The 24,519-nt window shown below is 37.7% G+C and overlaps 5 protein-coding genes across 9 annotated transcripts; 1 reads left to right on the forward strand and 4 right to left on the reverse strand.

Annotated features, from left to right (window-relative positions):
- The first annotated feature begins 953 nt into the window (after positions 1 to 953).
- Positions 954 to 3,718, forward strand: TBL22 (TRICHOME BIREFRINGENCE-LIKE 22). Its single transcript, XM_011100213.3, has 3 exons — positions 954 to 1,292; positions 1,373 to 1,656; positions 2,711 to 3,718. Exons 1-3 carry the CDS (start codon positions 1,079 to 1,081, stop codon positions 3,488 to 3,490), a joined length of 1,278 nt encoding a protein of 425 aa, XP_011098515.1. The 5' UTR covers positions 954 to 1,078; the 3' UTR covers positions 3,491 to 3,718.
- A 266-nt stretch (positions 3,719 to 3,984) lies between these two features.
- On the reverse strand, positions 3,985 to 6,767 carry LOC105177161 (WAT1-related protein At3g28050). Of its 2 annotated transcripts, XM_011100211.3 has the most exons (8): positions 6,490 to 6,767; positions 6,284 to 6,349; positions 6,048 to 6,161; positions 5,492 to 5,726; positions 5,226 to 5,384; positions 4,979 to 5,130; positions 4,702 to 4,869; positions 3,985 to 4,282 (listed from the first exon to the last, which is right to left on the reverse strand). In XM_011100211.3, the coding sequence occupies exons 1-8, from the start codon at positions 6,702 to 6,704 to the stop codon at positions 4,135 to 4,137; spliced, it is 1,257 nt and encodes a 418-aa protein (XP_011098513.1). In that variant the 5' UTR covers positions 6,705 to 6,767; the 3' UTR covers positions 3,985 to 4,134. The 2 variants fall into 2 exon arrangements, with proteins under 2 accessions (XP_011098513.1, XP_088741400.1); XM_088885274.1 differs by lacking the exon at positions 3,985 to 4,282 and having other exon boundaries at positions 4,405 to 4,869; positions 6,490 to 6,766.
- Positions 6,768 to 8,787: 2,020 nt separating this feature from the next.
- Positions 8,788 to 10,845, reverse strand: LOC105177342 (WAT1-related protein At5g40240). 2 transcript variants are annotated; one of them, XM_011100465.3, is made up of 7 exons: positions 10,574 to 10,844; positions 10,423 to 10,488; positions 10,233 to 10,346; positions 9,855 to 10,110; positions 9,619 to 9,777; positions 9,362 to 9,513; positions 8,788 to 9,268 (listed from the first exon to the last, which is right to left on the reverse strand). In XM_011100465.3, the coding sequence occupies exons 1-7, from the start codon at positions 10,768 to 10,770 to the stop codon at positions 9,118 to 9,120; spliced, it is 1,095 nt and encodes a 364-aa protein (XP_011098767.1). In that variant the 5' UTR covers positions 10,771 to 10,844; the 3' UTR covers positions 8,788 to 9,117. The 2 variants fall into 2 exon arrangements, with proteins under 2 accessions (XP_011098767.1, XP_088740741.1); XM_088884615.1 differs by lacking the exon at positions 8,788 to 9,268 and having other exon boundaries at positions 9,358 to 9,513; positions 10,574 to 10,845.
- Positions 10,846 to 12,317: 1,472 nt separating this feature from the next.
- Positions 12,318 to 14,406, reverse strand: LOC105177160 (WAT1-related protein At5g40240). Of its 2 annotated transcripts, XM_011100210.3 has the most exons (6): positions 14,064 to 14,401; positions 13,869 to 13,982; positions 13,355 to 13,586; positions 13,082 to 13,240; positions 12,848 to 12,999; positions 12,318 to 12,740 (listed from the first exon to the last, which is right to left on the reverse strand). In XM_011100210.3, exons 1-6 carry the CDS (start codon positions 14,366 to 14,368, stop codon positions 12,560 to 12,562), a joined length of 1,143 nt encoding a protein of 380 aa, XP_011098512.1. In that variant the 5' UTR covers positions 14,369 to 14,401; the 3' UTR covers positions 12,318 to 12,559. The 2 variants fall into 2 exon arrangements, with proteins under 2 accessions (XP_011098512.1, XP_088740839.1); XM_088884713.1 differs by lacking the exon at positions 13,869 to 13,982 and having other exon boundaries at positions 14,064 to 14,406.
- A 150-nt stretch (positions 14,407 to 14,556) lies between these two features.
- On the reverse strand, positions 14,557 to 23,464 carry UVH3 (5'-3' exonuclease family protein). Of its 2 annotated transcripts, XM_011100209.3 has the most exons (15): positions 23,185 to 23,464; positions 22,854 to 23,104; positions 22,521 to 22,690; positions 22,296 to 22,434; positions 22,097 to 22,174; positions 21,955 to 22,008; positions 21,474 to 21,658; positions 19,687 to 21,358; positions 18,595 to 18,789; positions 18,273 to 18,358; positions 17,807 to 18,083; positions 17,563 to 17,699; positions 17,001 to 17,085; positions 16,353 to 16,862; positions 14,557 to 15,551 (listed from the first exon to the last, which is right to left on the reverse strand). In XM_011100209.3, exons 1-15 carry the CDS (start codon positions 23,270 to 23,272, stop codon positions 14,910 to 14,912), a joined length of 4,569 nt encoding a protein of 1,522 aa, XP_011098511.1. In that variant the 5' UTR covers positions 23,273 to 23,464; the 3' UTR covers positions 14,557 to 14,909. The 2 variants fall into 2 exon arrangements, with proteins under 2 accessions (XP_011098511.1, XP_020554665.1); XM_020699006.2 differs by lacking the exons at positions 22,854 to 23,104; positions 23,185 to 23,464 and having other exon boundaries at positions 22,296 to 22,443; positions 22,521 to 22,661.
- Between the last annotated feature and the right edge of the window lie 1,055 nt (positions 23,465 to 24,519).

Genomic DNA, 24,519 nt, shown 5'->3' on the forward strand with positions numbered 1-24,519 from the left:
TAAAACCCCTTCTCCCTAATAATTGTGTTAGTGACATCTAAGTATGAGTTTTGGAACAATAGTGTTAGCAAGTAAGGGGTATTGTCTTAGTTAAGGAGACAAGGAGTGTTATATGAATAATTTACATGCTCATAATTTTACACATGTTCGTCACGTCATAAATTTAATCAAATTTAGAGAAAAATGAAAAAAATAATTAAAAAGATATTTTTTTTATTAATTTCAAAATAAGTCCGTTTGGAATCTTCATCACTAACTCAACTAATAACGAGATCCATGTAGATCAATATGAACAGAAATAAAATATATAAGCACAAAAATGTGATACAATTATAACCCGTGAGCGAAAGCTCTTTCACCCTAAACCTTTAACATTTGTTGAATTCATAGGCCACCAATTGTGACATCATGCTACACTTGAATGAAAGTTGAGGTCAACGGATATGGATTAATTTAGCATAATAGCAGTTAATACACTTGAGATTGAGTAGATATTTTTGTTTTGGAGAAGCCATGAAAGGAGAGCGTAGGATCCAAGTTAGGGGGTGGTGGCCTCAACCCCATCATCATTCTTGAACCTTCTTTCAATGTGGGTGCACATGCACATAATCAGAAACATTGATTTTGTACAAACAACATTATTTTACACAAGTAAACATGTTAGATTACCTAATCCATGAACTGGCATCAGCCCATTAAATTTCACCTTGTTTTTTGCTCCTCACAAGCACGGAGAGACAGAGAGAGAGAGAGAGTAAAATTAATGACAAATCAGGTTTTTAAAATTTTATTCATGGAAATATTTTTAATCAATCAATCACAAATTAGGTGTGATGTACTTGTTAATTGATTATTTTTTATGAATTATAAATTAATTATATAACAAGTATAATACACTTACAAGATCTCAGTTTTTAATATTCATAAACCAATGAAATACTTCCACATGGCTTCTTCTACTTATGCCCTCAAGACATGCTGAGCACTTGACTTCTCTATATCAATGGTATAACAACATGCTGCTCTTTACTTAAACTCTCTCTCAAAAGTCCCAACACACACAGGGAAAGAGGGAAACATGAAATCAGCATCAAAATGCAGAGAACTGATCAAGAAGGACAGATTTCGCTCCCTTGCTAATACAGCTTCTCTTTTCTTCTACTTATCAACTCTAACTCTCACTATCCTTTTCTGTTCCCACCTCCTTTACCATCCCACGAACACCAAATACACACCTAACACACACATACATCAATTCACTCAAACCACCTCCATCCAACCCAGATTACCAGGTACTGCAATATCTAAGCCATCAACTCTCTTGTTTTACACCAATTCCTCCTCATCAACTCTTCATTTTCTGCTTGTACAGATAGCGAAAACTGCGATTTATTCAAGGGGCAATGGATTCGAGACGCCACAGGTTCTTTATACACAAACCACAGCTGCACAACAATTCCATTCTTGCGAAACTGTTTCCTCCACGGCCGAAAAGACACCGACTTTCTTCAATGGAGATGGAAACCAGACGAATGTCAACTCCCGCGTTTCAGCCCCGACACCTTCCTCACTACTCTTCAAGACAAGACAATGGCCTTCATAGGCGATTCCATCGCCCGGAATCAGATGGAATCGCTTCTCTGTCTCCTGTCAACGGTTAGTACATCCTCAACTCCTTGTAATTAATAAATCTTAAAGATGCATTCAATACAGCATCGAGATGAAGAACTGAAAGTGGTCAACTCTTGGAAAACTTCAAACGTACATTGGCATTGTCGTTTTCTTTACTAAACGAAGTCTGGAAATTGGAACAGTAGCTACTTTCCATGTGTTTCACAATAAACAATGATTTAAAGAGCATAATTTGGAATCCAAAGGGATAATATTAAATGTGAATCAGCAAATTGCACAGCAGAAAAGGAGGCAAGAAGTGTTAAAGAAGGACTACTTTTACGAATGATTATGTGTAGGTAAGGTGTCTTAATCTCTGTATCTTTTGTCATTGCCCATAATTATTAATATTCTCCCCTATGTCAGTCACTTAATTTGCTCATTTATTATAAATCATGCTCTCAAACTTTATTTGCTTCACATACCAATTTGAGTATTTTTTAATGTCAAGATATGGGACCTCTGATTTGACGCCAGTGCTGTTCTGGAAAAAATTTAGTCCAAGATTTGGCCTATTAATTAGTTCATATAAGCTTGTGCAGTGGGTTTGGAGCAAAACAAGAGTAATTGTATAAAAAGGAGAGAAAATTCTAATTCTAATCGAGTTCGATCAGATCATCTAAACTATTTATACAACAAGTTTCATGTGATTAATGTACAATTGATAACCATGGTTTGAGATGACGATTGAATAGGGGAGTAAGAGTCAAAGTTGAGATAAATTTGTGGTAATTATGCCAAACCATACAGTTTTATGTACACAAATGCAAGCAGACTACTGGTGTCTCATTCTATTACAATTGATTGACGATAAGGAATGACTGGATATATTTGATCTGCCGTGACATTTTCATTATCTCTTCTCAACATCATATCACTTTCTTCGTTTCTAACATCTTCCTTTTCACGTTTTGGATGTACTTTTTTACAGAAAATTTAAATAGTAAAATATTTAATTTCTTTTTAATAGTCTTAAAAATTTATGCACATTAATTGGCTAGGTGAGCATAATTCAGAACTGGAAAATCTTGCATTGCAGGTGGAAACTCCAAAAGCAGTAGAGAAGGATGCAGAAGACCGATTCACGACATGGGAATTCCCGAAACATAATTTCACGCTAATGGCCATGTGGTCGCAGTTCCTCGTTGCCTCTACCGAGCGAGTAATCAATGGCTCCGCCACCGGCGGCTTCGACTTGCACCTTGATAAAGTTGATTCCAAGTGGTCGGAAAAACTGCCCTCCATCGACTACGCAATTTTCTCCGACGCCCACTGGTTTTTCCGGCAGAACTATTTATATGAGGGTGGCAACCTCATCGGCTGCGTCTACTGCCAGGGGCCAAATGTGACGGATCTCGGGCCAGGCTTGGCGATTAGGAAAGCATTTCGGGCTGCATTTAAGGCGATCAATGACTGCAAGAACTGCAGGAAGATTATCTCTTTCTTGAGGACGTATTCACCTTCTCATTTCGAGAATGGGACGTGGAACACTGGAGGGGGGTGTAATAGGACAGTGCCCATTGGAAGGGATGAGGTTCAGAAGGGCGGGCCTGATTGGGATTACAGGAAAATTCAGATGGAGGAAGTCGAAACAGCGAGAAACGCCGGGGAGAAAAGTGGGAAAAAGTTTGAAATTCTTGATGTTACAGAGATGATGTCGATGAGGGTGGATGGACACCCTGGTGTATATTGGGGTAACAGATGGATGAAGGGGTATAGTGATTGTATACATTGGTGCCTACCGGGCCCGATCGATGTGTGGAACGAACTTCTGTTGGAGTTGATTAAGAGACAGATTAAAACAGAGGCAGGGTTATGAGTTTGAAGGGGTGAAAAGTTTTGGAAGAAAGAAACAGAATGTGCATTATTCCAGGAGGAGTGAAATTTGGGAATACTAGAATGCTTTTCCTAGTCTTTCATTTTCCATGATTGCTTGTCCTCTAAACAGAGAAGGAGAAGGTGTCTGTTGTGCCTGGATTAACATGTGAATTGTGTTGATAAACATTCAAAAATTGATGAAGAAATCAACTTACAAGTCACTCAAAAACCTCACCTTTTGGTTTTACTTCATGGGATCATGATTTGGAATTGCTGCTGAATTTAAAAATTAGTAGCAAAAAGAAGACCAAAAATAGGTCTTTAGTGCTAAGTTCCCCACGCAAAGTTCAATAGGATCCCAAATTTTCCTTTCTTTTTTGGCTTATGGTATTTTAAATCAGATGGTTGTTCAGAGCCGAATCTGATATCCACACATTATTTGATTCATAATCTGATTTTTGTAAAAAATGAAAATAAAATCCATGCCACGGAGAATGGAATCAGAGAACTTCTTTCTCATAGATTTAGAAAAGTGATACAGCAGAACCTTAAATACAATAAGCAGAGGTCGGTGAAGAGAAAAAACTGTACAACTAACTAATAACAGAAATAACAAACTAGACGCCACGTCACCTGCCACCTAAGCTAGCTAACAAAGGTGCAAAACACATAAGAAAAACGTAAGGAGAAGAAACACGCTTTATTCAAGTAAAGGAAACAGAAACAGAGTCTGTGGCTGAGTCTGTGGAAGAGGATGACGCTGATGTTGCAGGCATGGAGGAAGAGGACTGAGCTGCATTTGAAGAATTCAACATTTCCCACGTCAGACGTAACGTTTAACGGTGGCTACGTTGATTCAGTTCCCATATACCATGTGAAATCCATTGCCTCACAGCCCAAACCAAATACAAGATCTCATCAAGGTTGGTATCTAATATTAGGTTGTGATAAGATAATGATATACATGCTTCTCTGAATATTGGCAATTTTCAAACTTCTAAGAGTTCTACAGAGTGCTGCTGGTCCCCTAGTTCTGTTGAAGGATGCCAGCTTCATTTTTCATTTACAACCTCTGGAGTGTGGAGTAAGCCTTCCACCCCAAGAGGGAAAAACAAGAGTAACGAATAATATACAACAATTATAGAGTTCTTGGTCATTTTCTAGATATTCTAATACTGTAAATTATCAGTTTCATTCAGCGAATTTAATCACCTCTTCTGAGTCACATCTGCTCTGTAACTTTGCAACAAGGGAGGAAACTTTTGGGCTGATGATGACTCCAAGTCGGCTGTATCAATGTCAAGTTCAACCAACTCCTCTTTCGTTTTGCCCCACATCACCGTGTAGAAGCCAATGGCTATTATTGTTGCTCCAATTATGCTGTCACACAATAAATTTTGTTCCCCCGGAAAAAAATGAGAAATGCATAAGTGTTAACCAAATAGTGAAAAGTACGTCCTGGATTTGTCTAGAGGTTTAATATACGTACCCTCCGAGATAGAGAGTATCACCGAGGATAATAACTCCCATGGCCGCGGCTATGGCGATTGACAGTGGCTTAAACATAGTCACATACACAGGCCCCCTCAAGTGCAAGGCCCATGTGTGAACAATGTTGTTCAGGCAACACCCAAAAATTCCCTACGCAATAGATAAATATTGCTTGATACTCAGAAAAACACATGTAGAAGATTGATTATAACTGAAAAGCACTGGACAAACATTTCACTACTTACCGAGCATAAGACAGAGGCCAGAGCAACACTAGGCCTGATTCTCCATTTACTGGAGTCTTCTTCTGCGAAAAATCCCACAACAGCAGCCAGAATGCTCACACAAGCAGTGTAGAAGAAGACCACAGTCGATTCCGCTGGGTATCCTTTCATAATATGCGTCTAAATCCAAGTTATAATTCGAATAGAATTATGTCATGTATATAGTCTTAGAGAACAAGAATTAAGACTGGGGTGTTATGTAACTGGGGGTGGAGTTGTTCTGTCACCTGAATAATATACCATACTGCCACTAGAACATATTCGACAGCGAGAAACAGACTGCCGATCATCCAGTTTGATTGCGATGAATGAACTGTTTGATGCAGTGAGACGGGAGTGGAGGAAGATGAACTAATGCTCGGACCTTTGTAAAATGTTACCACAAAAGCTCCCGATATTGAGACCACGGTGCCGACGACTTTAGCCCGGCTGCTTTTGCTTGATAATGCTAGCTTTTCCATCCTGCACAAACTCAATCCTAAGTCCTAACAAATTTCAACAGTAGCCCCCTTAGTCCCCTCATCAGATGTAATTTACTAATCAGGTTTGACCGGCAAGGTCCCATTTGAGCGACAATGTCCCACATTAATACAAAAGATCCTCATCACATAAAGTACACTATGTGCGGTTGAGAAATAAAGTGGTAAAATCGAGCATCAGTCGACGCAACGCATTTAACATTATTGAGGGAAAATAAAGGAGAAAGTGCTAGGGACAAAACGGGATGGCAACTAAGTTAAAAGAAAAGCAAAAGAAGAAGAGTGAGAGTGAAAGTGAAAGGACCTGAAGATGACTGCCAGGAGGAAAGTGAAAGCGGGAGACAGGTTGCTCATGGCTGAAGCAAGCGTCGGAGAACCGTAGTTGATCCCTGTATACCCCATTATCTGTGATGTATACCTAACAAGAACAACCGTTAATCCACTTGTTCAGAGAGTTTAATTCAGGCTTGGTGCAAAGTCAACTTTTGATCAGAGAAAGGAAAAAAAATTGATTGCTGCAGGGAACCACTGATCACTCACCCCACCACTGCCAGGAGAAAAATCTTGAGCAGTATGACGAAATTGAACGAGGGAAGCACCCGCGATCTGCCACAAAATTCAACTCAATTCACCAAACGCTCGTGATGAAATGAATCAATCATCAGAATAAGCAAAATAACAAGTGAAGAATGAAAGTTTGAGCTAGCATTTCTTAGTTTTTTGTTTTCCTTGGGGGGGGAAGGTACCGGCGGGAGAAGAAAGGGGCGGGGAGTAGAAGAAGGGCGGCTATGGCGTAGGCGTAGACGAGGAAGACATGACGGCTCATGCCGTGGAGGGTGGCGAGCTTGAAAAGAGTGTTGAGGCCGACGTTGGCGCACTCCATGGTCACTATGGCGGTGAAGGGGAACACTTGTCTGTAGCAGTACCTCCTCTCATCTCCTCCTCCTCCGCCTCTTCCCATTGTTTGCCTCCTCACTCTCACTCTCGTGTTGCTGCCACACGCAAGATTGGAGTAGTAATGAATGTCATAATATAGAGGGTGGAGTATGTCATTGTGGAAGCAGTAGGGCCCACTTAGTACAGCAGAGTTGAAAAACTACACCACCATTTAATTTTATTTGTACTCAACTTAACTTGATGCCACACTAATTAACATTTAGTTGAATTTGTATTTAGTATAAACTCCTTTTAATTAAATTCCTAGTGGTTGCTGACGCTGACGGGTGGGCCTTTGCGACAGCTGATGATGTATCCTACGTTGGACAACAAGATGATACCTGTCTACTCACACTATAGAATTTAAGACAGCTCCATCACAATTCTTGGAGCAGCAAAATAGATTTGAAAATCAGGGATAATTACATTTATACTCTTTCATTTATTCTCATTTTATATTAATTTTGTCTCTTCAAAAATTATCCTTGGAAAATAGATCGAGTCAATATGGACATTTTGAGATTGTAAAAATTATTAGTAATGATTTTTATAATTTTTAAAAAAATCAGTAATTTATATAAAAAAACAATAAATAAAAGAAGGTAAATATAATTATCCCAGGAAAATATGATCAAAAGTTCAGAACATAACTCTGCCTCATAACCAAGTATCTCTGACAGTTGCATGGTACAAATTTACATAGAGAATATCGAATTTTGCTGGGACGAAACCCCCAATAATTATGGGTATCATAGTGTGACCCCACGTGCCGGAACACAACATCAAGCCCAAGCACTACTCTTTATTATAGCATAGCTCATCTCCCTGTCTAGTACCCTCCTACTTTTCCTTGCGTCTAATTCTCCTTCTTACCATTATTGAAAGCCACAATTTCACTTATACTCTTACACATTATTTATTTATATAAATTATTTTTATTTTTTTTAAATTATACATACATTAATTAAAAATATCGATATTATTTACAAAAATTATCCACAATACCTCTAAAATCATTAACAATATGATCCAAACTACTACTAATTTTTTTTACAGAATTGATTTTTATAATTATACGAAAAAAAATATAAATAATTTATATAAATATACAGGAGTAAATATAATTAATCCTTATTAAGAAACATGATACGGGTTTCCGTGTAGGATTGTTGTATCTTGTTGGGTGTTTCGGTTAGTCCATTATTGGTCACTCCTCAATAAAGACAAATCTAATATGGTATTTGTGAATTGTATATATCAGCTGATGGACTTACTGCTCTCTTTATATGCTTCGCCCACTCTTGTCACTAATACACTCCATTTATGCCATACAGAACCAATCACTTCCAAAAATAATGACTACACCTAATTATCACATTCTTAATGATTCGACATTGACGCTCACCCACTTGTAATAACAAAACAACAATAACTATTATGTTGCAGAAACTGACATGATAATCTAATGCACTTAAGTACTAAACCGGTTTGCAATACCAAACAGTGCAAGAAAACACTTTTTCTTTTTCTTTTTTTGTTTTCTTACTACTTACAAGTAGTAGCTGAGTAAGGTATCAATTAAGGTTGTTCTGTGTGTAACTTTTGGCAAAACACAAATTAAACTATTCTTCTTATCTTATGCATCTGAATTCTGAACCATCTTTTTTATGAGGGGTGTGGTTTGAATTCCGCAATGATCTGAGCTTGGAATTTGATATAATTATGGATTCGATGATACTGCGAATTGAATCAGAAAATATTGGGTCATTCTTACTTGCTGGCGGCCAGTGCCAATTAGCTAGTTGTTATTCATGACAAGTGAATCTAGTTCTAGTAAACATGTGGAGGAAATTAGACAGATTAATCACCGCCAAGATAGAGACAGTAAGCCGAGGATAAAACGCCCATGATTGCCGCAATGGCAAATGACATAGGCAAGAACAGCGCAACATAAACAGGCCTTAACGTGTAAACCCCATGTTTGAACTACGATGCTCAGTCCTGTCCCCGGCGTTCCTTGATTCAAAGTTATCATTGTCTGTGTGTAACCTATTCAATATACTTTTTATTACATAATCTACTTGCACTATTGTTCGCCCGCCCTGCTCTGGTACTGAAAGTTTCACCTAGCATACAACAAAAGTGTAACATAATCAAATCAACCCCATCAGAAATCCAAATGGTTACGAAAACATTTTCTTCATACTTTCTCCCAAACTCCATCCAGTTGATTGATCCAAACATACCTACTCTTGCTATGAATTTGTTTTGTTTGCCAACAAATTCAAACATCGTAGACCTAAGAATAGCAGCGCGCTTACTGGGAACACCTGTGATCTAATCCTATTTCATCGACTTCCCGATCCAGTTCTGCATATGATATCTACTACATAATTTACAATGTGCATGCCACTCTATACAGCTGCATTTTCGTGGACTCAAACGACATAGTGTTTTAGGAGAGGGGCTTCCCCGTTAGAATTCGATGCTTCTCCACTATAATATTCCGGAGTATCGGATATCTCTTCTTTGATTTTCCCCCACATCACCGTGTAGAAACCGACGGATATGATCGAGGATCCCACCACACTGTATATCAGCAAACTCACTCAATTCATTTGTACTGTGAAATAAAGTAAAACAAAAAAAGACTTGAGTTAATGGAGAGAAGTTAGATTTTACCTCCCAAGATAGAGATTATCACCAAGGGAAACGACACCCAAAATGGCTGCAATAGCAATTGACAACGGCTTGAACATTGCTACGTAAACTGGCCCTTTCACGTGTAACCCCCATATATGAACAATGGTGCTAAATGCCGTTCCCATGATTCCCTGATTTTAACCAAAACAATCATACTATAATTAGGAAACAAGAATCAAACACAAACATACGTAAAACTAATTGAAACACGTTTTCCAATCTATAACAGGACTCACTGAGTACACAATTGCTGATAATTTTACATCAACAGGCACTATCCACGCACTCAATTTCGGCTCAGACATAATCCCCACGGGCAGAGATACAATGAAAGAGGACAGATTGTACCAAAACACCCATATAAATTCTGCAGGGTAGTCCTTCACAAACTTAGCCTGCAAAGGGAACACGATTCGAATCCTGTTACATGGACTAGGTAGCATTGAGAATGTCTTTCCATGTTAATTTTTACCTGGAGAATATCCCAAATTGAGAGCAGAATATTGGCAGCTGCAAGGAGGCCTCCGCCGACTATCCAATTTGCCTGCTCAGACATTGCACGAAGCACGATCGACGACAGAAATTCAGATAACGGCGAACGGTGACGGTGTGTGGTTATCACCATAGGGCCCTGGTAGAGCACCACCACTAATGCACCTGTTATTGACACCAATGTTCCTACGATTTTAGCCTGGCTGCTTACACTTGTCAATTTTAGCTTCTCCATCCTAACATTGATACATGAAAACATGAAAAGCATATGCGTTAAGTTACAGGACCAAAAATACTAATGATCTATAGTTACTGGACAAAAAATGTAATTTTGGCTAAGAATTAATAGAATAAGTACCTGAAGAGAATGGCAAGGAAAAAGGTAGTAGCAGGGTTGAGATTGCTCATTGCAGAAGACATGGTTGGATTGCTGAGCTCAATCCCTTTATATCCACAAGACTGCGACACGAACCTGCATCATGCAATATATATACATATCCCACAAACTCGATCTAACTTAATCTCAAAACCCAGCGTATATTTATTACCCGATAACACCTAGAAGGAAAATTCTGCCAAAGACACCAAGAGTAAGCGGTGGAAGCGCTGTTTTTCTGCAAAAACCACAATGAAAGAATCTGTTTTTTGTCCCCCAAAGAGAATAATTAGACTGAATGTATGATATTGAAGAGTGCAGACCTGTGGGAAAAGTAGGCAAGTGGGAGGGTAACAAGAGCGGAAATAGCATAAGAATAGGCCATAAACACATGGTAGCTCAAACCCTTTACAACGGCGGCCTTATAGAAAATGGCCACCCCCACGGTGGTGCACTCCGCCATCACCGTCGCCACGAAGGGAAGCACCTCCCGGTAGAAGTAGTACTGTCCTCCCGCCATCTTTCCTCTTCTTTTTCGGGTTTGAATAATTATATATAGAGAGAGAGCTTTTTGATCTTGTTGTTAATTAGAACTCATGTTATTGCATGTATATATATAGAGAGAATGATATACAACTCATGTATATTTTTAATGAATTATATTAATTTTATTTATAATATATATATAAAAAAATTATTTATTACATGCATACAAAAACAATGTATCACATGCCTAATAATATTCAATTGTAACCACATAATTGGTATATACTTAAGTACGTACCTAATCCGAGGATAAGTGTTTGAATGAATTTGATTAAGTAATGGGCTAATGGGCGTGGTCATGATCGTGCATCTAATTATCTTCTTCAATGCTCTGAAAAAAGTAACTGAGCGTCTTGAATTATTTAGATTAGATGCCCTCTCTGGACTTGTTATTATTGTTAAAATATATTAATTATCAGAGATGATATGTTGTAGATCACGTCTCTTTTCCTTTAGTAGATCTATGTTATAATTGTGTTTTCACTTTAATCACCAGAAGAAGATGAAAGACAAAGATGGAGCTAATTAATTAATTTGGACGTACCCAAATCTCATTTCAAAATCCTACATATAGATGATTATCATATAATATTAAATAATTTGAGTTACTTTACTATACAATAGTATTAAAATTTAGTGTAACATGTACATGACCAATATGTTACTAAATACCGTAAAAAGGAGCGAAAACTACTAGCACTAGACAAATGTACATAGTAAGTTACATGGTTTGGACCAATCTAACATAATAAATTATTATTTGGTTTTAGTTTCAAATTAAAATAACATGTATAGAGTGAGTGTCCACCGAGTAAGGATATTATTTTTTTGATTGATATTGCATGATAAATATATTATGTTTGTGGTAGAAATTAAGTGTGAAATAGAGTTGGAGAGCGTGATGGGCAGGGGACAGTAATTAGCGGAAACAAAGGAGGTGATAACATGAAGACAGACGTGGCATCCTCAAACCTTGTTAATTATTGATGATTCATATAAGACTACAAAAAGAAAGGACTTCCTTCACATGCTGTCCTAACAAATACACAAATTAATACACCCAAACAGACACAGGGTAAGAATTGTGTGGAGAAGTTAAAAAGTGTGGGGAGGGCGAATGGAAAAGGTTCATTTGTCTCCCCCTAAGGCCACAATTTGAAATATTGGAATTCCAATAGTGGACACCTATACCTATATATATATATATATATTGATGACTAGTGAGTGACTACCCATTCACCTCCTATTTATTAATTTTAATTTTATTGGCGTAATCGTGGTTTCTTCTGATGCAATTTTAAGCCATTATTAGTTGATAACAAAAAAAAAACTTTAAAATATAGAAAATTACATGATGTAACTAGCTAGCTAGCTGCAGGTTTTCTGCAAATTTAGATCTATTCTTGATCCACTCTATTTCATGCTATAACTATTCTATATTCAATTAATTAATTACATTCAAATCATTAATAGGAATCTGAAAAAAAAAAGAATATTTTACATAACTTCATATTAAGAAAATTAAAAGTTTTAATTTTGATATTTTATATAAAAAATTTTAATGTTACAAATATTGTTCAAAATGATAACCAAAATTTGTCAACCCAATGGTATAGAAAAAAGAATCTTGATGATTTTCTGACAAGCCCATCTAGTACTTGGGCTAACTTTTATTTAAGAAATTTAAGACAAGTCTGGGCCATATGGAAGCTCATGAACCTATACAAATCTTCTTCTGTAAATTCCACGGACCAGATTTGGTGCTATGATCCTGCATTTGCTTTGGTTGAGATGCTACGTTCTTTCAGCAGCGGTACGATCGCATCGCCGGTAGAATATGGCTCCAAGATATCATCATCATTTGATGTCTCAACAATCTCTTCTTTCGTTTTCCCCCACATCAGTGTGTAAAACCCCATTGCAATGACTACGGATCCAATGACGCTGTAAAATAACAAATAATTTATTTATATTGGCCATATACGGGTAATGGGAAAGGCTAAAAATTCAAAACGAAAAGGAAAAAACTCTGGAATACGCCGTTGTTTTACCTCCCGAGATAAAGATCGTCGCCGAGGAAAATGACACCCATAATAGCTGTAATGGCTATAGACAATGGCCGGAACATTGCTACATAAACAGGCCCTTTCCTATGTAACCCCCACGTGTGAATCATGATAGCAAATCCTGATCCCATTACTCCCTATGGGAAACTGATTCATGTTAGGAACAGAGTATATATAGTTTAGATCGTAAAACATTGAATTTAATAGAATGTCCCTTACCGCATATAGGATGGATACCAATCGAACATCAGCCGGCACTGCCCATGAACTCAGAGGTGGTCCTGTAGCAACACAGACTGGTACCGCCACAACAAAAGCAAAGAAATTGTAGAAAAAGACTACAATAAACTCTGCTGGATACTCCTTGATAACTATGCCCTGCAACAGTAATTTTTAAATTTCAAATCCTTAAACTTTGGTGAATTTCGACTAGCAATATCAAAGACATTGTAAGGATGAAAATTCAACAGTTGTTTGCTCTATATATGTTACCTGGAAAATTAACCAAATGGAGGCTACAATGTAGCTAACGGCAAGTAAGGCACCACCGAAGATCCAATTGGATCGAGCACCAAACATTGTAGGTAATGTTAATTTCCCAGTGCGCCCGTTTATTAGCAACGGGCCATCATAGAGCACCACGACTAATGCACCTACTATTGATACCAAAGCTCCAATGACTTTGGCCTGGCTGCTTAAACTTCTCAGCTTCAGCTTTTCCAGCCTGAATGCATTTTGTGTTTAGAAGACTAGACACCAACGTCAAAAAGACTAATAATAAGATGAAATAACACAATTTTGACATTGTAAACCAGAATGTGGCGTGTGATATTTGTGTTACACAAATTATTCCACAGACGGATCATAGTAATAGTAGAAATGACAAGGGTTCCACAGGTCATCAGTGGACTATTAATCACACTAACTATAATAATTCAATTCAATCATACGCTCGACTTGTGGCTCATATAGACAATTTCTATAAGAAAAGAATGAAGCGAGGCACCTGCAAACAACGGCAAGAGAAAAGGTACAAGCAGGAGTAAGATTACTTATGGCTGAACCGAGTGTTGGGTTGCTGTATGCGATGCCTGCATACCCCAACAACTGTCCTGTAAACCTGTTCCGTACACCGCCAACAACATTATTTTTGGTTTCAGATTGAAAAGTAGAGAAGCAACAAGGATACTGGCGTACGTACCCAAGAAAGCCGAGGATGAAAAATTTGGGAAGCAGGAGCAGAGTAAAGGGTGGAAGACGTGTACTCCTGTGGATAAAGAAGGCAAGAGGGAGGAGAATGAGGGCAGGAATGCCGTAAGAATAAACCATGTAAACATGGTAGTTTAAACCCTTCGAAACAGCGGCTTTGTAGAGGATGTTCATCCCTACGTTGGTCAACTCCACCGTCAGCATCGCCACCAACGGAACCACTTCCCCCGCCATACCACACACACAATTACGATTTTCTTTGATGCCAGTAGAGCCATTTTGTTCCTTTGGATCCATAATTTGAGTAGGATATTTTATTGAGGAAGTAGGTGGTCCAAAGTCAACCAGTGGCTTAGGTTATCTCACGCCTTTATTTAATAAATATCTTTTTTGGCATAGAGTCCATTATCGCACCATGCCATCCTCCAAAACAAAAATTTGACAATTAATCATGTTTTACATAAGGGGAAAATAAAATCTGAGACTTAAATGAAATCCATAAGTAAATAAAAGATAGTAACACTTGGATACATCTGAACTTATTTCATTCCAATTACAACTTGAAACCACCAAATCGATTCCCTTCATTCACAACCATCCCAAAAATAGTGCACATTTCACCTTGCACCACTCCACCCATCCCATCAAACAAGAGGAAACATAAACAGATAAGCAATTCTAGTAAAATAACTCACTATATTATCTTTCTCAACATACTTTTGTCCCACTTTTACTCCACAATTTAATTTTCTTGCAATACCCCACTTTCTTCAACAAATCCAAACAGTTCATTAGGCACACTTTCAAGCGCGGGACAATAAATTATTCCTTTCCGATCTCAAGTTTTTCTCTTCTTCCTTCTCAGATTAGGCATTGCTCGAAGAGATTTTGGTAAGGAACTCCCAGGATCATTCTTGGTACCATCTGATGAAATATCATCACTTGGCCTTTTATCGGCCATAATTACCTCAGTATCAGACGACTCTGTCTTCCCATACGATGGTATTGGAGTTATAATCGACCGATCACTTTCATGATTTTCTTCCACTGCTGAATCAACACTATCAAGAACATCTGGTTTCTCAGGGATCACTTCTTTTGGAGGACATGATGCGTGCCCATTAAGCTCCACCTCTTCATCCTCCTCCATGCAGAATCCACCCCCAAACTGCAGATAATCTTTCGATAAATGGCTCTGGTTGACAGGATCATCAATTTGACTATCACTAAACTGACTGGTCCTCATCTCATCCATCCTGGATGCTTGTTCAGTTTCATCCACACAAAGTCTACTTCCCATCCCAACATCATTACCTTCTTTGTGTTCATTTACATTGCTCTTATCAACACTACCAACTACTTGATCCATTAACGACTCCTTAGTCACAGCACCTTCTTCGAGGCAATTAGGACTCTCCTCTTCACAGTTGTCAAATACATCAGCAACAGTATAATTCACAGTCTTTCTAATTCGCCCGGACTGCAAGTGCATAAGAAAAATATGAACACATAAGAGAACAGATGAAGATCTAAATAATAATGCAAAGAACTGATAACACAAGCTCACACTCTTAAAATGAGAAGGTAAAAGTGCGATAATTGCATTGACCTCCCCTGGACTATCGCCATTTCACATCCACTCCACCTGAGGCCTTATGGTCTTCCCTTTTTTCTTTTCTTCTTTTTTGGGTTTTTTGGAGTAAAAAACCTCCCCTCCACACCGGTTTTCCGCAAAACGACATTTTTGCTTTTTGACACAAAACCAATGATCAACATAAAAACAACATTCTAGCACCACACATGATGTCATTAGACATTTTTAATGACACATTGTAAAAATGTCATTTTTGGCGCCCCCACACAATATTGTTTTAATATGATATGCTATTGAATTGATTTAGATAAAAGTTTGATGACTTCATAAGAATATTCTACTTTTAATTTATTTACAAAAACATTATTTGTTCCAAAATAAGATATATTTTAATTTGGTTACTTATTTGTAATATATTTAAAAGTTAAATAAATTACACACCATTCTTTACATGCCTAATAAATTTTAGTAATACTAGACTTAATCTTTCTTATATAATAACAAATAAACATAAAGTTTAATTTTTTTGGTCAAGTTGCTGATTCAGAGAAAAACTCCCAAATGGCTTCCGTCAGATACCAATAGCATAATCAAGTTTCTATATGCTTAACATCCACCTCTACAACGTACACCAGAAAAACAAATTCAAATTAAATGTCAGGCACTTGTGATAGCAACCATACTTACCCGTCGTACTTGGAAAGATTCTTTCGATATGTCAAGTTGCTTTTCCTTGTCACTTCCACTATAGGTGCCATCATCACTGCCAGTTTCAGTATCTTCACCAGAAGAATTCCTTTGTTTCCTCCTCCCTTTTCCACTAAGATGTCCTCTTATATGCGATTCTTTCCTGGTGAGAAGATGGTTATCTACATTAGTTGATAGTTCTAAGTTCCTCCGCGAAGTCTTTTCTTTTGTCTGTCCTCCTTTTAACCGCCTCACAGTTGTTTTTTTTATGGTGTTATCACTAGTACCGCAACCATCCAATCCTTCTGAACCTCCTCCTGATTGGTTGGCTTCATTCTCACTAGGCCTCACTTTTCGTTTCTTTCCACTCCCAGATTGTGGTGTAGTGTCATCCATCAAGTCAGAAGATTTCTCCCCTGTTATTCCTTTGACAGCCTTCTTTATTCTCTTACTTCGGATCTTGGCAAATCTCTCATTGAATGTGTAGAATGCTTCCAATCTCAATTGCGTCTACATAAACCAAACCAAGAAACAAAAAAGGATGTCAAATCAGCTCTCTTCTTCCCCAACTATTATAAATATTTAATATAGAAAAAGCATACAAAATACAAACTGGTAAGAGTGCAAGTTAAAGGGGAGTTCATCAACCTCATGCTTGTTGTACTCCTTTAGAACTGGCAACAGCAATTCATCTGATTTTGACATGCCCCACCCAAACTTCTCCCAGCACAACCTGCAAGCAAACTCCTTATCAGATCTACCATTCTCTCTGAAAACCAAGCTTTCTAGTGCCAAAAAGAAAAGGGCAACCTGGGAAAAATTTTGGATTTAAAGGCCAGCATGCAATTCTAACTAATTAATGAATTCTAACTGAGGCTCTACTGATTCAATGCTATTCTCTCATTTCAAGAAGCACCCAAACTTGCACCATATTAGAGAACATCGATCTCTTAACTTTGATGAAGGCAATCAACCAACCATGGGGAAACTAACATCTCAGGTGTTTCATTTCTCAGGTGTTTGCGTAATGAATTGCTCTCTAATTCAAAATTGCATTCCAGCGTCCTAGAGTTCAGAAGGTCAATTGGCAACTCATAACTCTCTTCTCAATATAGATTTGTTCATCTACATTACAATGTTCTAAGAAATTTGAGCTCTTACTATCAACCTAAAAAGCATATAGATGTCAACAATATAATAGTGGACTCACTTGCGAAGCACAAAAAGATCCGGCTTTCCCCATGAAAACGGATCTGTTGATTTATCCACCTGTGGAGAAGCATATGCTAAAATCACAGCATCACTTGGAAAAGTAGCAGGAATATGCCAGTTTTTGCTCACATTTCTCTGCACAAGATAAATGAAATTAATTATGCCAATTTGCAAAGGAAAATGAGATTCATTAGCACATTAATAACATCTAATAGTAAAATGCAAGGAGAAAGTTACATTACATGCTTATCCATGAAAATCTGCTTTATCCTTTTGGCCTCATCCACAGGTTGTGGTTCACTTTGATCACAAGACCTCCCTTCTGTGTTGCTACTTGAGCCACCCATCATACTCTCACTACCTTTTGATCCTTTCCTTCTTGAGTTACCCCCTGCTTCCACATCTAATTTTCCAAGAATAGTGGGATCTGGCGATTCAATCCATTCTCGGAATTCACGAAGACCATCTTTCTTAGGAAATGCATTTACAACCTCAATTGCATTGACAATTCCAATGCCACTGTAACAGTTCTATGAAATTAGCACACACCAATATACATAATACACTCCACTTAAGGCAAACTACTAGCTAAATAAAAATGTTGTGGCGAACACTGATGAAATGTCTGTATAGCTAACCCATTCGAAATATTAACAAAGATGTAAATCTGCACAAGAGAATGCTTCTGATTTAGATGATAGTCATTACCTTATGCCTTCGGTATAATCACTCCCAAGAAGCAGTGCCATATGGATTAATTTTTCTCGATCTAACCCAAGCTCATTTTCGATGTCCTAGAAAACCATCTAAACATCAAAACCAATAGTAAAGCAAAGACAAACAGATATTACTGCATATAATGGTCAGTGTGGTCCAAGTCAATGCATACTTCTAATGTTAACTTGAACATGCTACACAAAAAATTGGACAAAATCAGTATGGAGAAGGAAATCCTAACTGATTAATGGTAAGTAACCATACATTATTTTTAAATCAATAGTTAGTAATAGTAGCTAAGGTACAGGATCACCTTCATTAAGTATGTTTCCACATATTTGCGATCATCAAAGATATTTTTGTACACACTTCGTGCTCCAAACAAGAATGCATCAGAGTCATCTGTGACCACACCATCAACAAGATTTGATTGCTCCATGAAAGCACATTGAGCTTCAGCTTCCATTGGTGCAATAATATATGGTATGCCAAACATTTGAAGCAACTCCTAAATCACAGATAAGTGGATTTGTGAATCAAATAAGAGAACATGGACAAGAAGAAAGTGCAGTACTAAGAAGTAAGAAGAAAGTACGTCAACTCAGAAAAATATCCAGGCAAGTAAGGTAGAGGAAAAGTGGAGATTTCAGGCATTATAAAAACCACGATCTCAATGTGCTGAATCAACCATGATCATAAGCAACTTTACACACCATCAGCTGTAATTAGGATCCACCACCGTAACTTCTTTTGGCCACATCTGTTCCTACTCTCTGACCATCCACAGATATAGCAGAATTCATCTCGTAGCTGCCCCCACAAGAAATCCTTTTCTTTTCACATATTTAATTATAGAATTCAGTTCTTCTCTAAATTGTCAGTGAATTATTTTTTCTTCTCTTGTGGGCAACAATGTGCCAAGGGAAGTTTGAATCACAAAGGTTCAAATTGGACCTCAAGAGTCAAGACAAACTGAGAATATGACTGCACAAGTGATGACTGCATGACCTAATGCTTGTGGATCAAATTCTGCACCATTTTCAGCTCAGAAAAAATGTATATTACACAAGGCATAAAATACATGTTATTAGGAAACCAGAACAACAAGCAAAAAGCAACAAATAATTTTTTTAGCATGGAACAAATTGACTGAATGCGAACGAAGTCACACAGTTTTCAAATCTGAAAGGGGCTCTCAGACTTGGTGATTTCCTAAATGAAGTCACCCAAATCTGTTCATGGCTAACCATGAAATGTTTGCCTGTAATCAGGTCCCAAATATAGATTCAACTTCAACCTATGTAAGAGACATTCATCTCAAACTGCAAAACTTCGAATTTTCTTCAAAAGTTCATCATGGTTTATGTTGAAAGACTTTATAAGAAACCCGACTAACAAAACGTACCTGGCATTCAGCAAACATTTCATTGCTTACTGATTCTGCATTTCTCTCCAGTTTCCGTTGCTCACTTCCTAGCTCTTCACGTTCTATACCTAGAAACAGCATTTCTTCCTCCAGATGAGCCTCCATGATCTCCTGCTCCTTGTCATCATCCATAAATGAAGAATTTCTCGTAGTTTCCTCCTTTTCCATTGAAAAGTTACCATAAATTTTCTCCTTGCCCAAATCTTTCACACCATCTAAATCAGTTATTGAATCATCAGTTGAAATTTTTCCAATTTTTGCAGTGTCACAAGCATGGTCGTCTGATGCTGCCTGAAACATGTGTTGAGCATCAGCAGAACCTGAGTCAAGGGCTCTGTCATTCAGTTCATGAATAACAGAACTAAACGCAGAGCCACTAACATTATGAGCAGCCAGCCCGCTACAAGTATCCTCTAGTTTGTTTGCTGCATGGCTATTGCCATCTTCACTACAAGTGTCTATTGGCTGCTTCTCAGTCACACACAACTCCTCTTCTTCAGGAATAGTATCTGGAGTCACAAGTTTTTCTCCAGTCAAATTTCCGCTTATGCCAGCATCTTCACTCGAAAGCTTCAGGTCTAAGCTGCTTTTTTCATGTTTCAAATCCATGAACGCAGCAGATTTAGCTTCTGAACAGTTGTTCTCAAGGATATTCGATGAGCCAAATGGTTGCCTTACATTGATCATTGAGGCATCAACCTCAGGGCCTTCTTTCCCTTCATAAACAGACTGCACCTGACATGCATGTGTCATGTGCTCTTTGGTAACCACTTCTCTACCTCTTTCGCATATGCTATTTTCATGAAAGTTATTCATGGATCTGCAACCCCTTGTATCCTCAAGACTTCTTCTAATTGCCTCCTGAATATCAGATTCTTCCTGCAGAGCACCCTTTCTAACAGTTTTCTGGCTTTCGTCTGGACAAGATGAGGACTTCAATTGAATGTCCTGAACTTCTTCCTCCCACTCTACTTCTCCCTCACCTCTCATGCCTCCTTCGAACAGATACGCCGACCTTTTCTCTTCAATGACACCTTCCTCCCACTCAAAATCTGAAGCAGAGTGGTCTGAAGTTTGTTTCACTGAGGCAGAATTATCAACAGCGAAGTCCATTACGGGGTTTCCGGCCACCAGACTAGCAAACAACTTATCATCATCATTGTCACATTCGTTATCCAATGTATCTTCAAAGGAAATCTCGATAGAAGTTCCATTTACCACTGCAGGCTCATCTGTTTTGTCAATTTCATCATTCATTCTGTTATTAATCTTATCAGAAACTTCTCGATGCTGGATCCTGTCAGATGACCTTTCTAGGTCATCAACCAGTTCTGCAGTGGTGGATTCCTTATTTTTCTCTTGATCTGTATCTGCTTTCTCCTGATCAATCTCCTTCATCAAATCTAAATTCCTCTGCAGGTCTCGAGTCATACGAATACCCAGCGCTCTTACCCTACTGACCCGAACACGACCTCTCTCATCCAGATATGTCTCCACATCATCATGAAACGCCTTTTCAGTTTCAACCACTGTTGGTCCAACTGCACCACTGGTCGACAGAATTTCATTGACAGCATCGGTAGAGCAATTAACTGGCTCAGGCTGACTTTGATCAGCTCCTACGACCTCTTGTCCAACAGATGTAAGGGCTCTGATCAAGTCAAGAAGAAATCTCAATCATACAATTCAAGCAGGATGGCTTTTCAAGAAAGAATAACCACAACCATTAGGACTATCAATATATATAGATAGATATATTACTCAACTGTTTGTCCCCAGTAAATGATGAGGAGAAAATAAATTCTCTTTTAGATTCAGATGCAATTCGTGAAGTCTGCACGCCACCTATTCCCCTCCCTGCAGCAGACTTCTGTACCCCATCTATCTCACGGCGGAAAGCCACTGTTTTGAGATAAGCCTGTATTTGTAGTTCTGAAAACCTTGCTGGAGCCTATATCAGCCAATAATAAATTACAATCAGAGAAGGAATGGCGAAAAATCATCAATGCCCCACCAGGTCATAAATGTTTTAGTACACAATACAATTTATTAAGAATTACCAGCAATGTAAATAGAATGATAGCATCGAGAAAATTAAATTTTTGTTCAAGCAGAAGCACAATGGAAATCTCTCCAAATATTTTAGGATGTGTAAGCAAAATAAACATAGGGACATTCACAGGAATTCTGCGAAAATGATGGGACCTAAACCTTGTCATGAGCTTTCCTATCACGTACTCTTTATACCTTTTTCACTTTTTGATACTTCTGCCTGTTCTCAGCCATCAGTCTCTCTCTCATCTGTAAACAGGAGATTCACAGGTAACATTAGACAAGATTCAATTTTAGCAAAATGATAATAACTTAAGAAAAGAAAAGCAAATGCGACCTGAACAAGGAGGTCAAGTTGCATGGATGGAGGAAGAGCTGCCAAGACAGCAGGATCGACTTTTCCATGCATCTCTGGCTGTAAGAAAATAAATTGGAACAATTTAACAGAAAATGAAACGCAATAACAGAGGAATGTGAAGTCCACACTAATTGCAAGGTCATTAGGCTTCTAGTTCAATCATGAAGCAAAACGTTACTAGTATCATTTCTTCATCTTCATCATCATCCTCATCCTCTTCTCCATCAAATACTTTGTTATCTGGATCACCAGCACCTGATGTCGATGCATCAAAACTAAAACCCTCATTCTCCTCTACAGCAATAGAAGCTGCCAACCTTAATCAACTAGTTGACAAAAGTCAGAATGTATTTTATATTAACTTTAAAAAAATAAGCAACAAAAAATCCAGCATAAAACTCACATCTCATCCACTTCTTCCTGATTGTAATTAACGGCCTCAGCATCATTTCCTTTCTCCGTGTTCTGTAGAATATTTGGTTCCTGTATGATGGGTCTTTTCCCTTTAGTATCATTCTCTTGCCTCTGCTTCTCAAGATCCGCTGCCAATTCTTTCAACCTCATCGCCTTAAGCTATAAACAATAAATAAAAGATGATTTCAAAAAATAGCCAATGACATGGTATAATAGCAATAACTTCAAGGACTTCCACTTCATTACTAGTTTCAAGATTCATCATCCACCATCGAGAATTTTCAAATTGAATTCATTCTCAATAAACTAACAAACAACTCACGTGATTGAGAAGTAATTTCTCCGCAGTCTTTCTAATCTTAGCCTGGGCATTCTCGCGCTGGCGGCGGCGAGCAATGACTGTTCGCCGCTTAAGCGCAGGCGTGCCGCCGTCAAATACGAACACAGGCTTAGTCCTGAGGTAGAGAAGCTTGCAAATTCGACGGAAGAATCCCAATATGTGAGCATTCCGAACCATCTCTCCCTTCTCATCTCGCATTGCCTTCATAAACTGTATCATCCATATGCTCGCATCTAGAAAGAAAAATCAAAGGAGTTAAAGAGTTAGAAAAAATAGAACGACAGCGCGCGTCAGGACATGGGTTTTGCGATACCAATTGCGAGTTTTTTCCCAGCAAGGGTTTCAACAGAGACTCGGCGGCCAACGGGGGCGAGGAGTTCCCAAAGCCCATGAACTCCCATACTGTTTTCTTTACTTTCTTTCCTCTACTCAATGACGACAGAGATGATCGACCGCCGATGTTACCCCCAACGTTTCTTGATTTCGAGTCTTGGGGAGTGCCGCCGTTATTACCGCCAAAGTCTCTTAATTTCGATCATGGGACGCAGATAGGAAGGGCGAGATGTTTGCAATTATAACTCCATAGTTAAGTGTGGAAATTGCTTTCATATTACCTCTTTATTGCTTAATTATTTAAATATGTAAAAATTAGCAGTTCGCCCAAAAATATTAAAGTAAATAATATTCACGTCCCTTAAAATTAGGCAAATTAAATAAACGCTCTCTATTTTTCATAAATTAATAAAGACTATGATCGGAAAACAGTGCATTGAAAATATAGTTTTCAAAGTATGCGCATCAACATGGCCTAACATGAGATGTATGTACCAAAGGTAGTGTTGAACAATAAAATTAAAATAACTCAATATTTTGTATTATAAATTCAATTAATTTTCGAGTTCTGCGCATCAACATGGCCTTAGCATATGGGTGTATCGAGGATAATACCGAACATATGAATTAAAAGAAATCACATTTATCATTGAAAATTCTATTTCTTTTTAACTCCTCTAAGATAATATATAAAAATCAACGAACGAAAAATTAAATCATTAAAAATATATTTTTCAAGCTCAACACATTACCATACCATTGGTACCGAGTGTGCCAATGATAGTACTGAACAAATAAAGTAAAAAAAACTCGTACTTTTTTCCTACAAAATTCTATTACGTTTTATAGAATGATAGTACTTTTTCTTTATTTTTTTTTTGGAAAAAAAAATCGGAATACATATGTAGCAAAATGTAAAATACTAGTCTAAGATATAATTTTGTATTTTCATCGTTTCATTAAAGATGATCAAGAAATTTGTACTTTTGTTAGGGGAATTTATAGCAGGCTTTTACGAGGTTTGTTATAATTATAAGGGATAATTATACTCTCACTCCTTGAGTTTTTGTGTAATTACATATAACCCTATGTAGTTTGAAAAATGACATATAGCACCATTGAAGTTTGTTCCATCTAACAAAAAGTCCATCTATTAGTTAAAATTAATCGAATTTGTTGATATTAACAAAAAAATTGAATGAAAGTTTATATTTACCTTGATATACTTATTACTGACTTATTGCAAATCAAATAACGGTGAAGATATACCTCATCAAATGCATTAATGAGCGAAGAAGTATGATAATAATTTTAT

The sequence above is a fragment of the Sesamum indicum genome, linkage group LG9, assembly GCF_026168435.1.
Source record: "Sesamum indicum cultivar Baizhima isolate 11 linkage group LG9, ASM2616843v1, whole genome shotgun sequence".
Taxonomy (NCBI): domain Eukaryota; kingdom Viridiplantae; phylum Streptophyta; class Magnoliopsida; order Lamiales; family Pedaliaceae; genus Sesamum; species Sesamum indicum.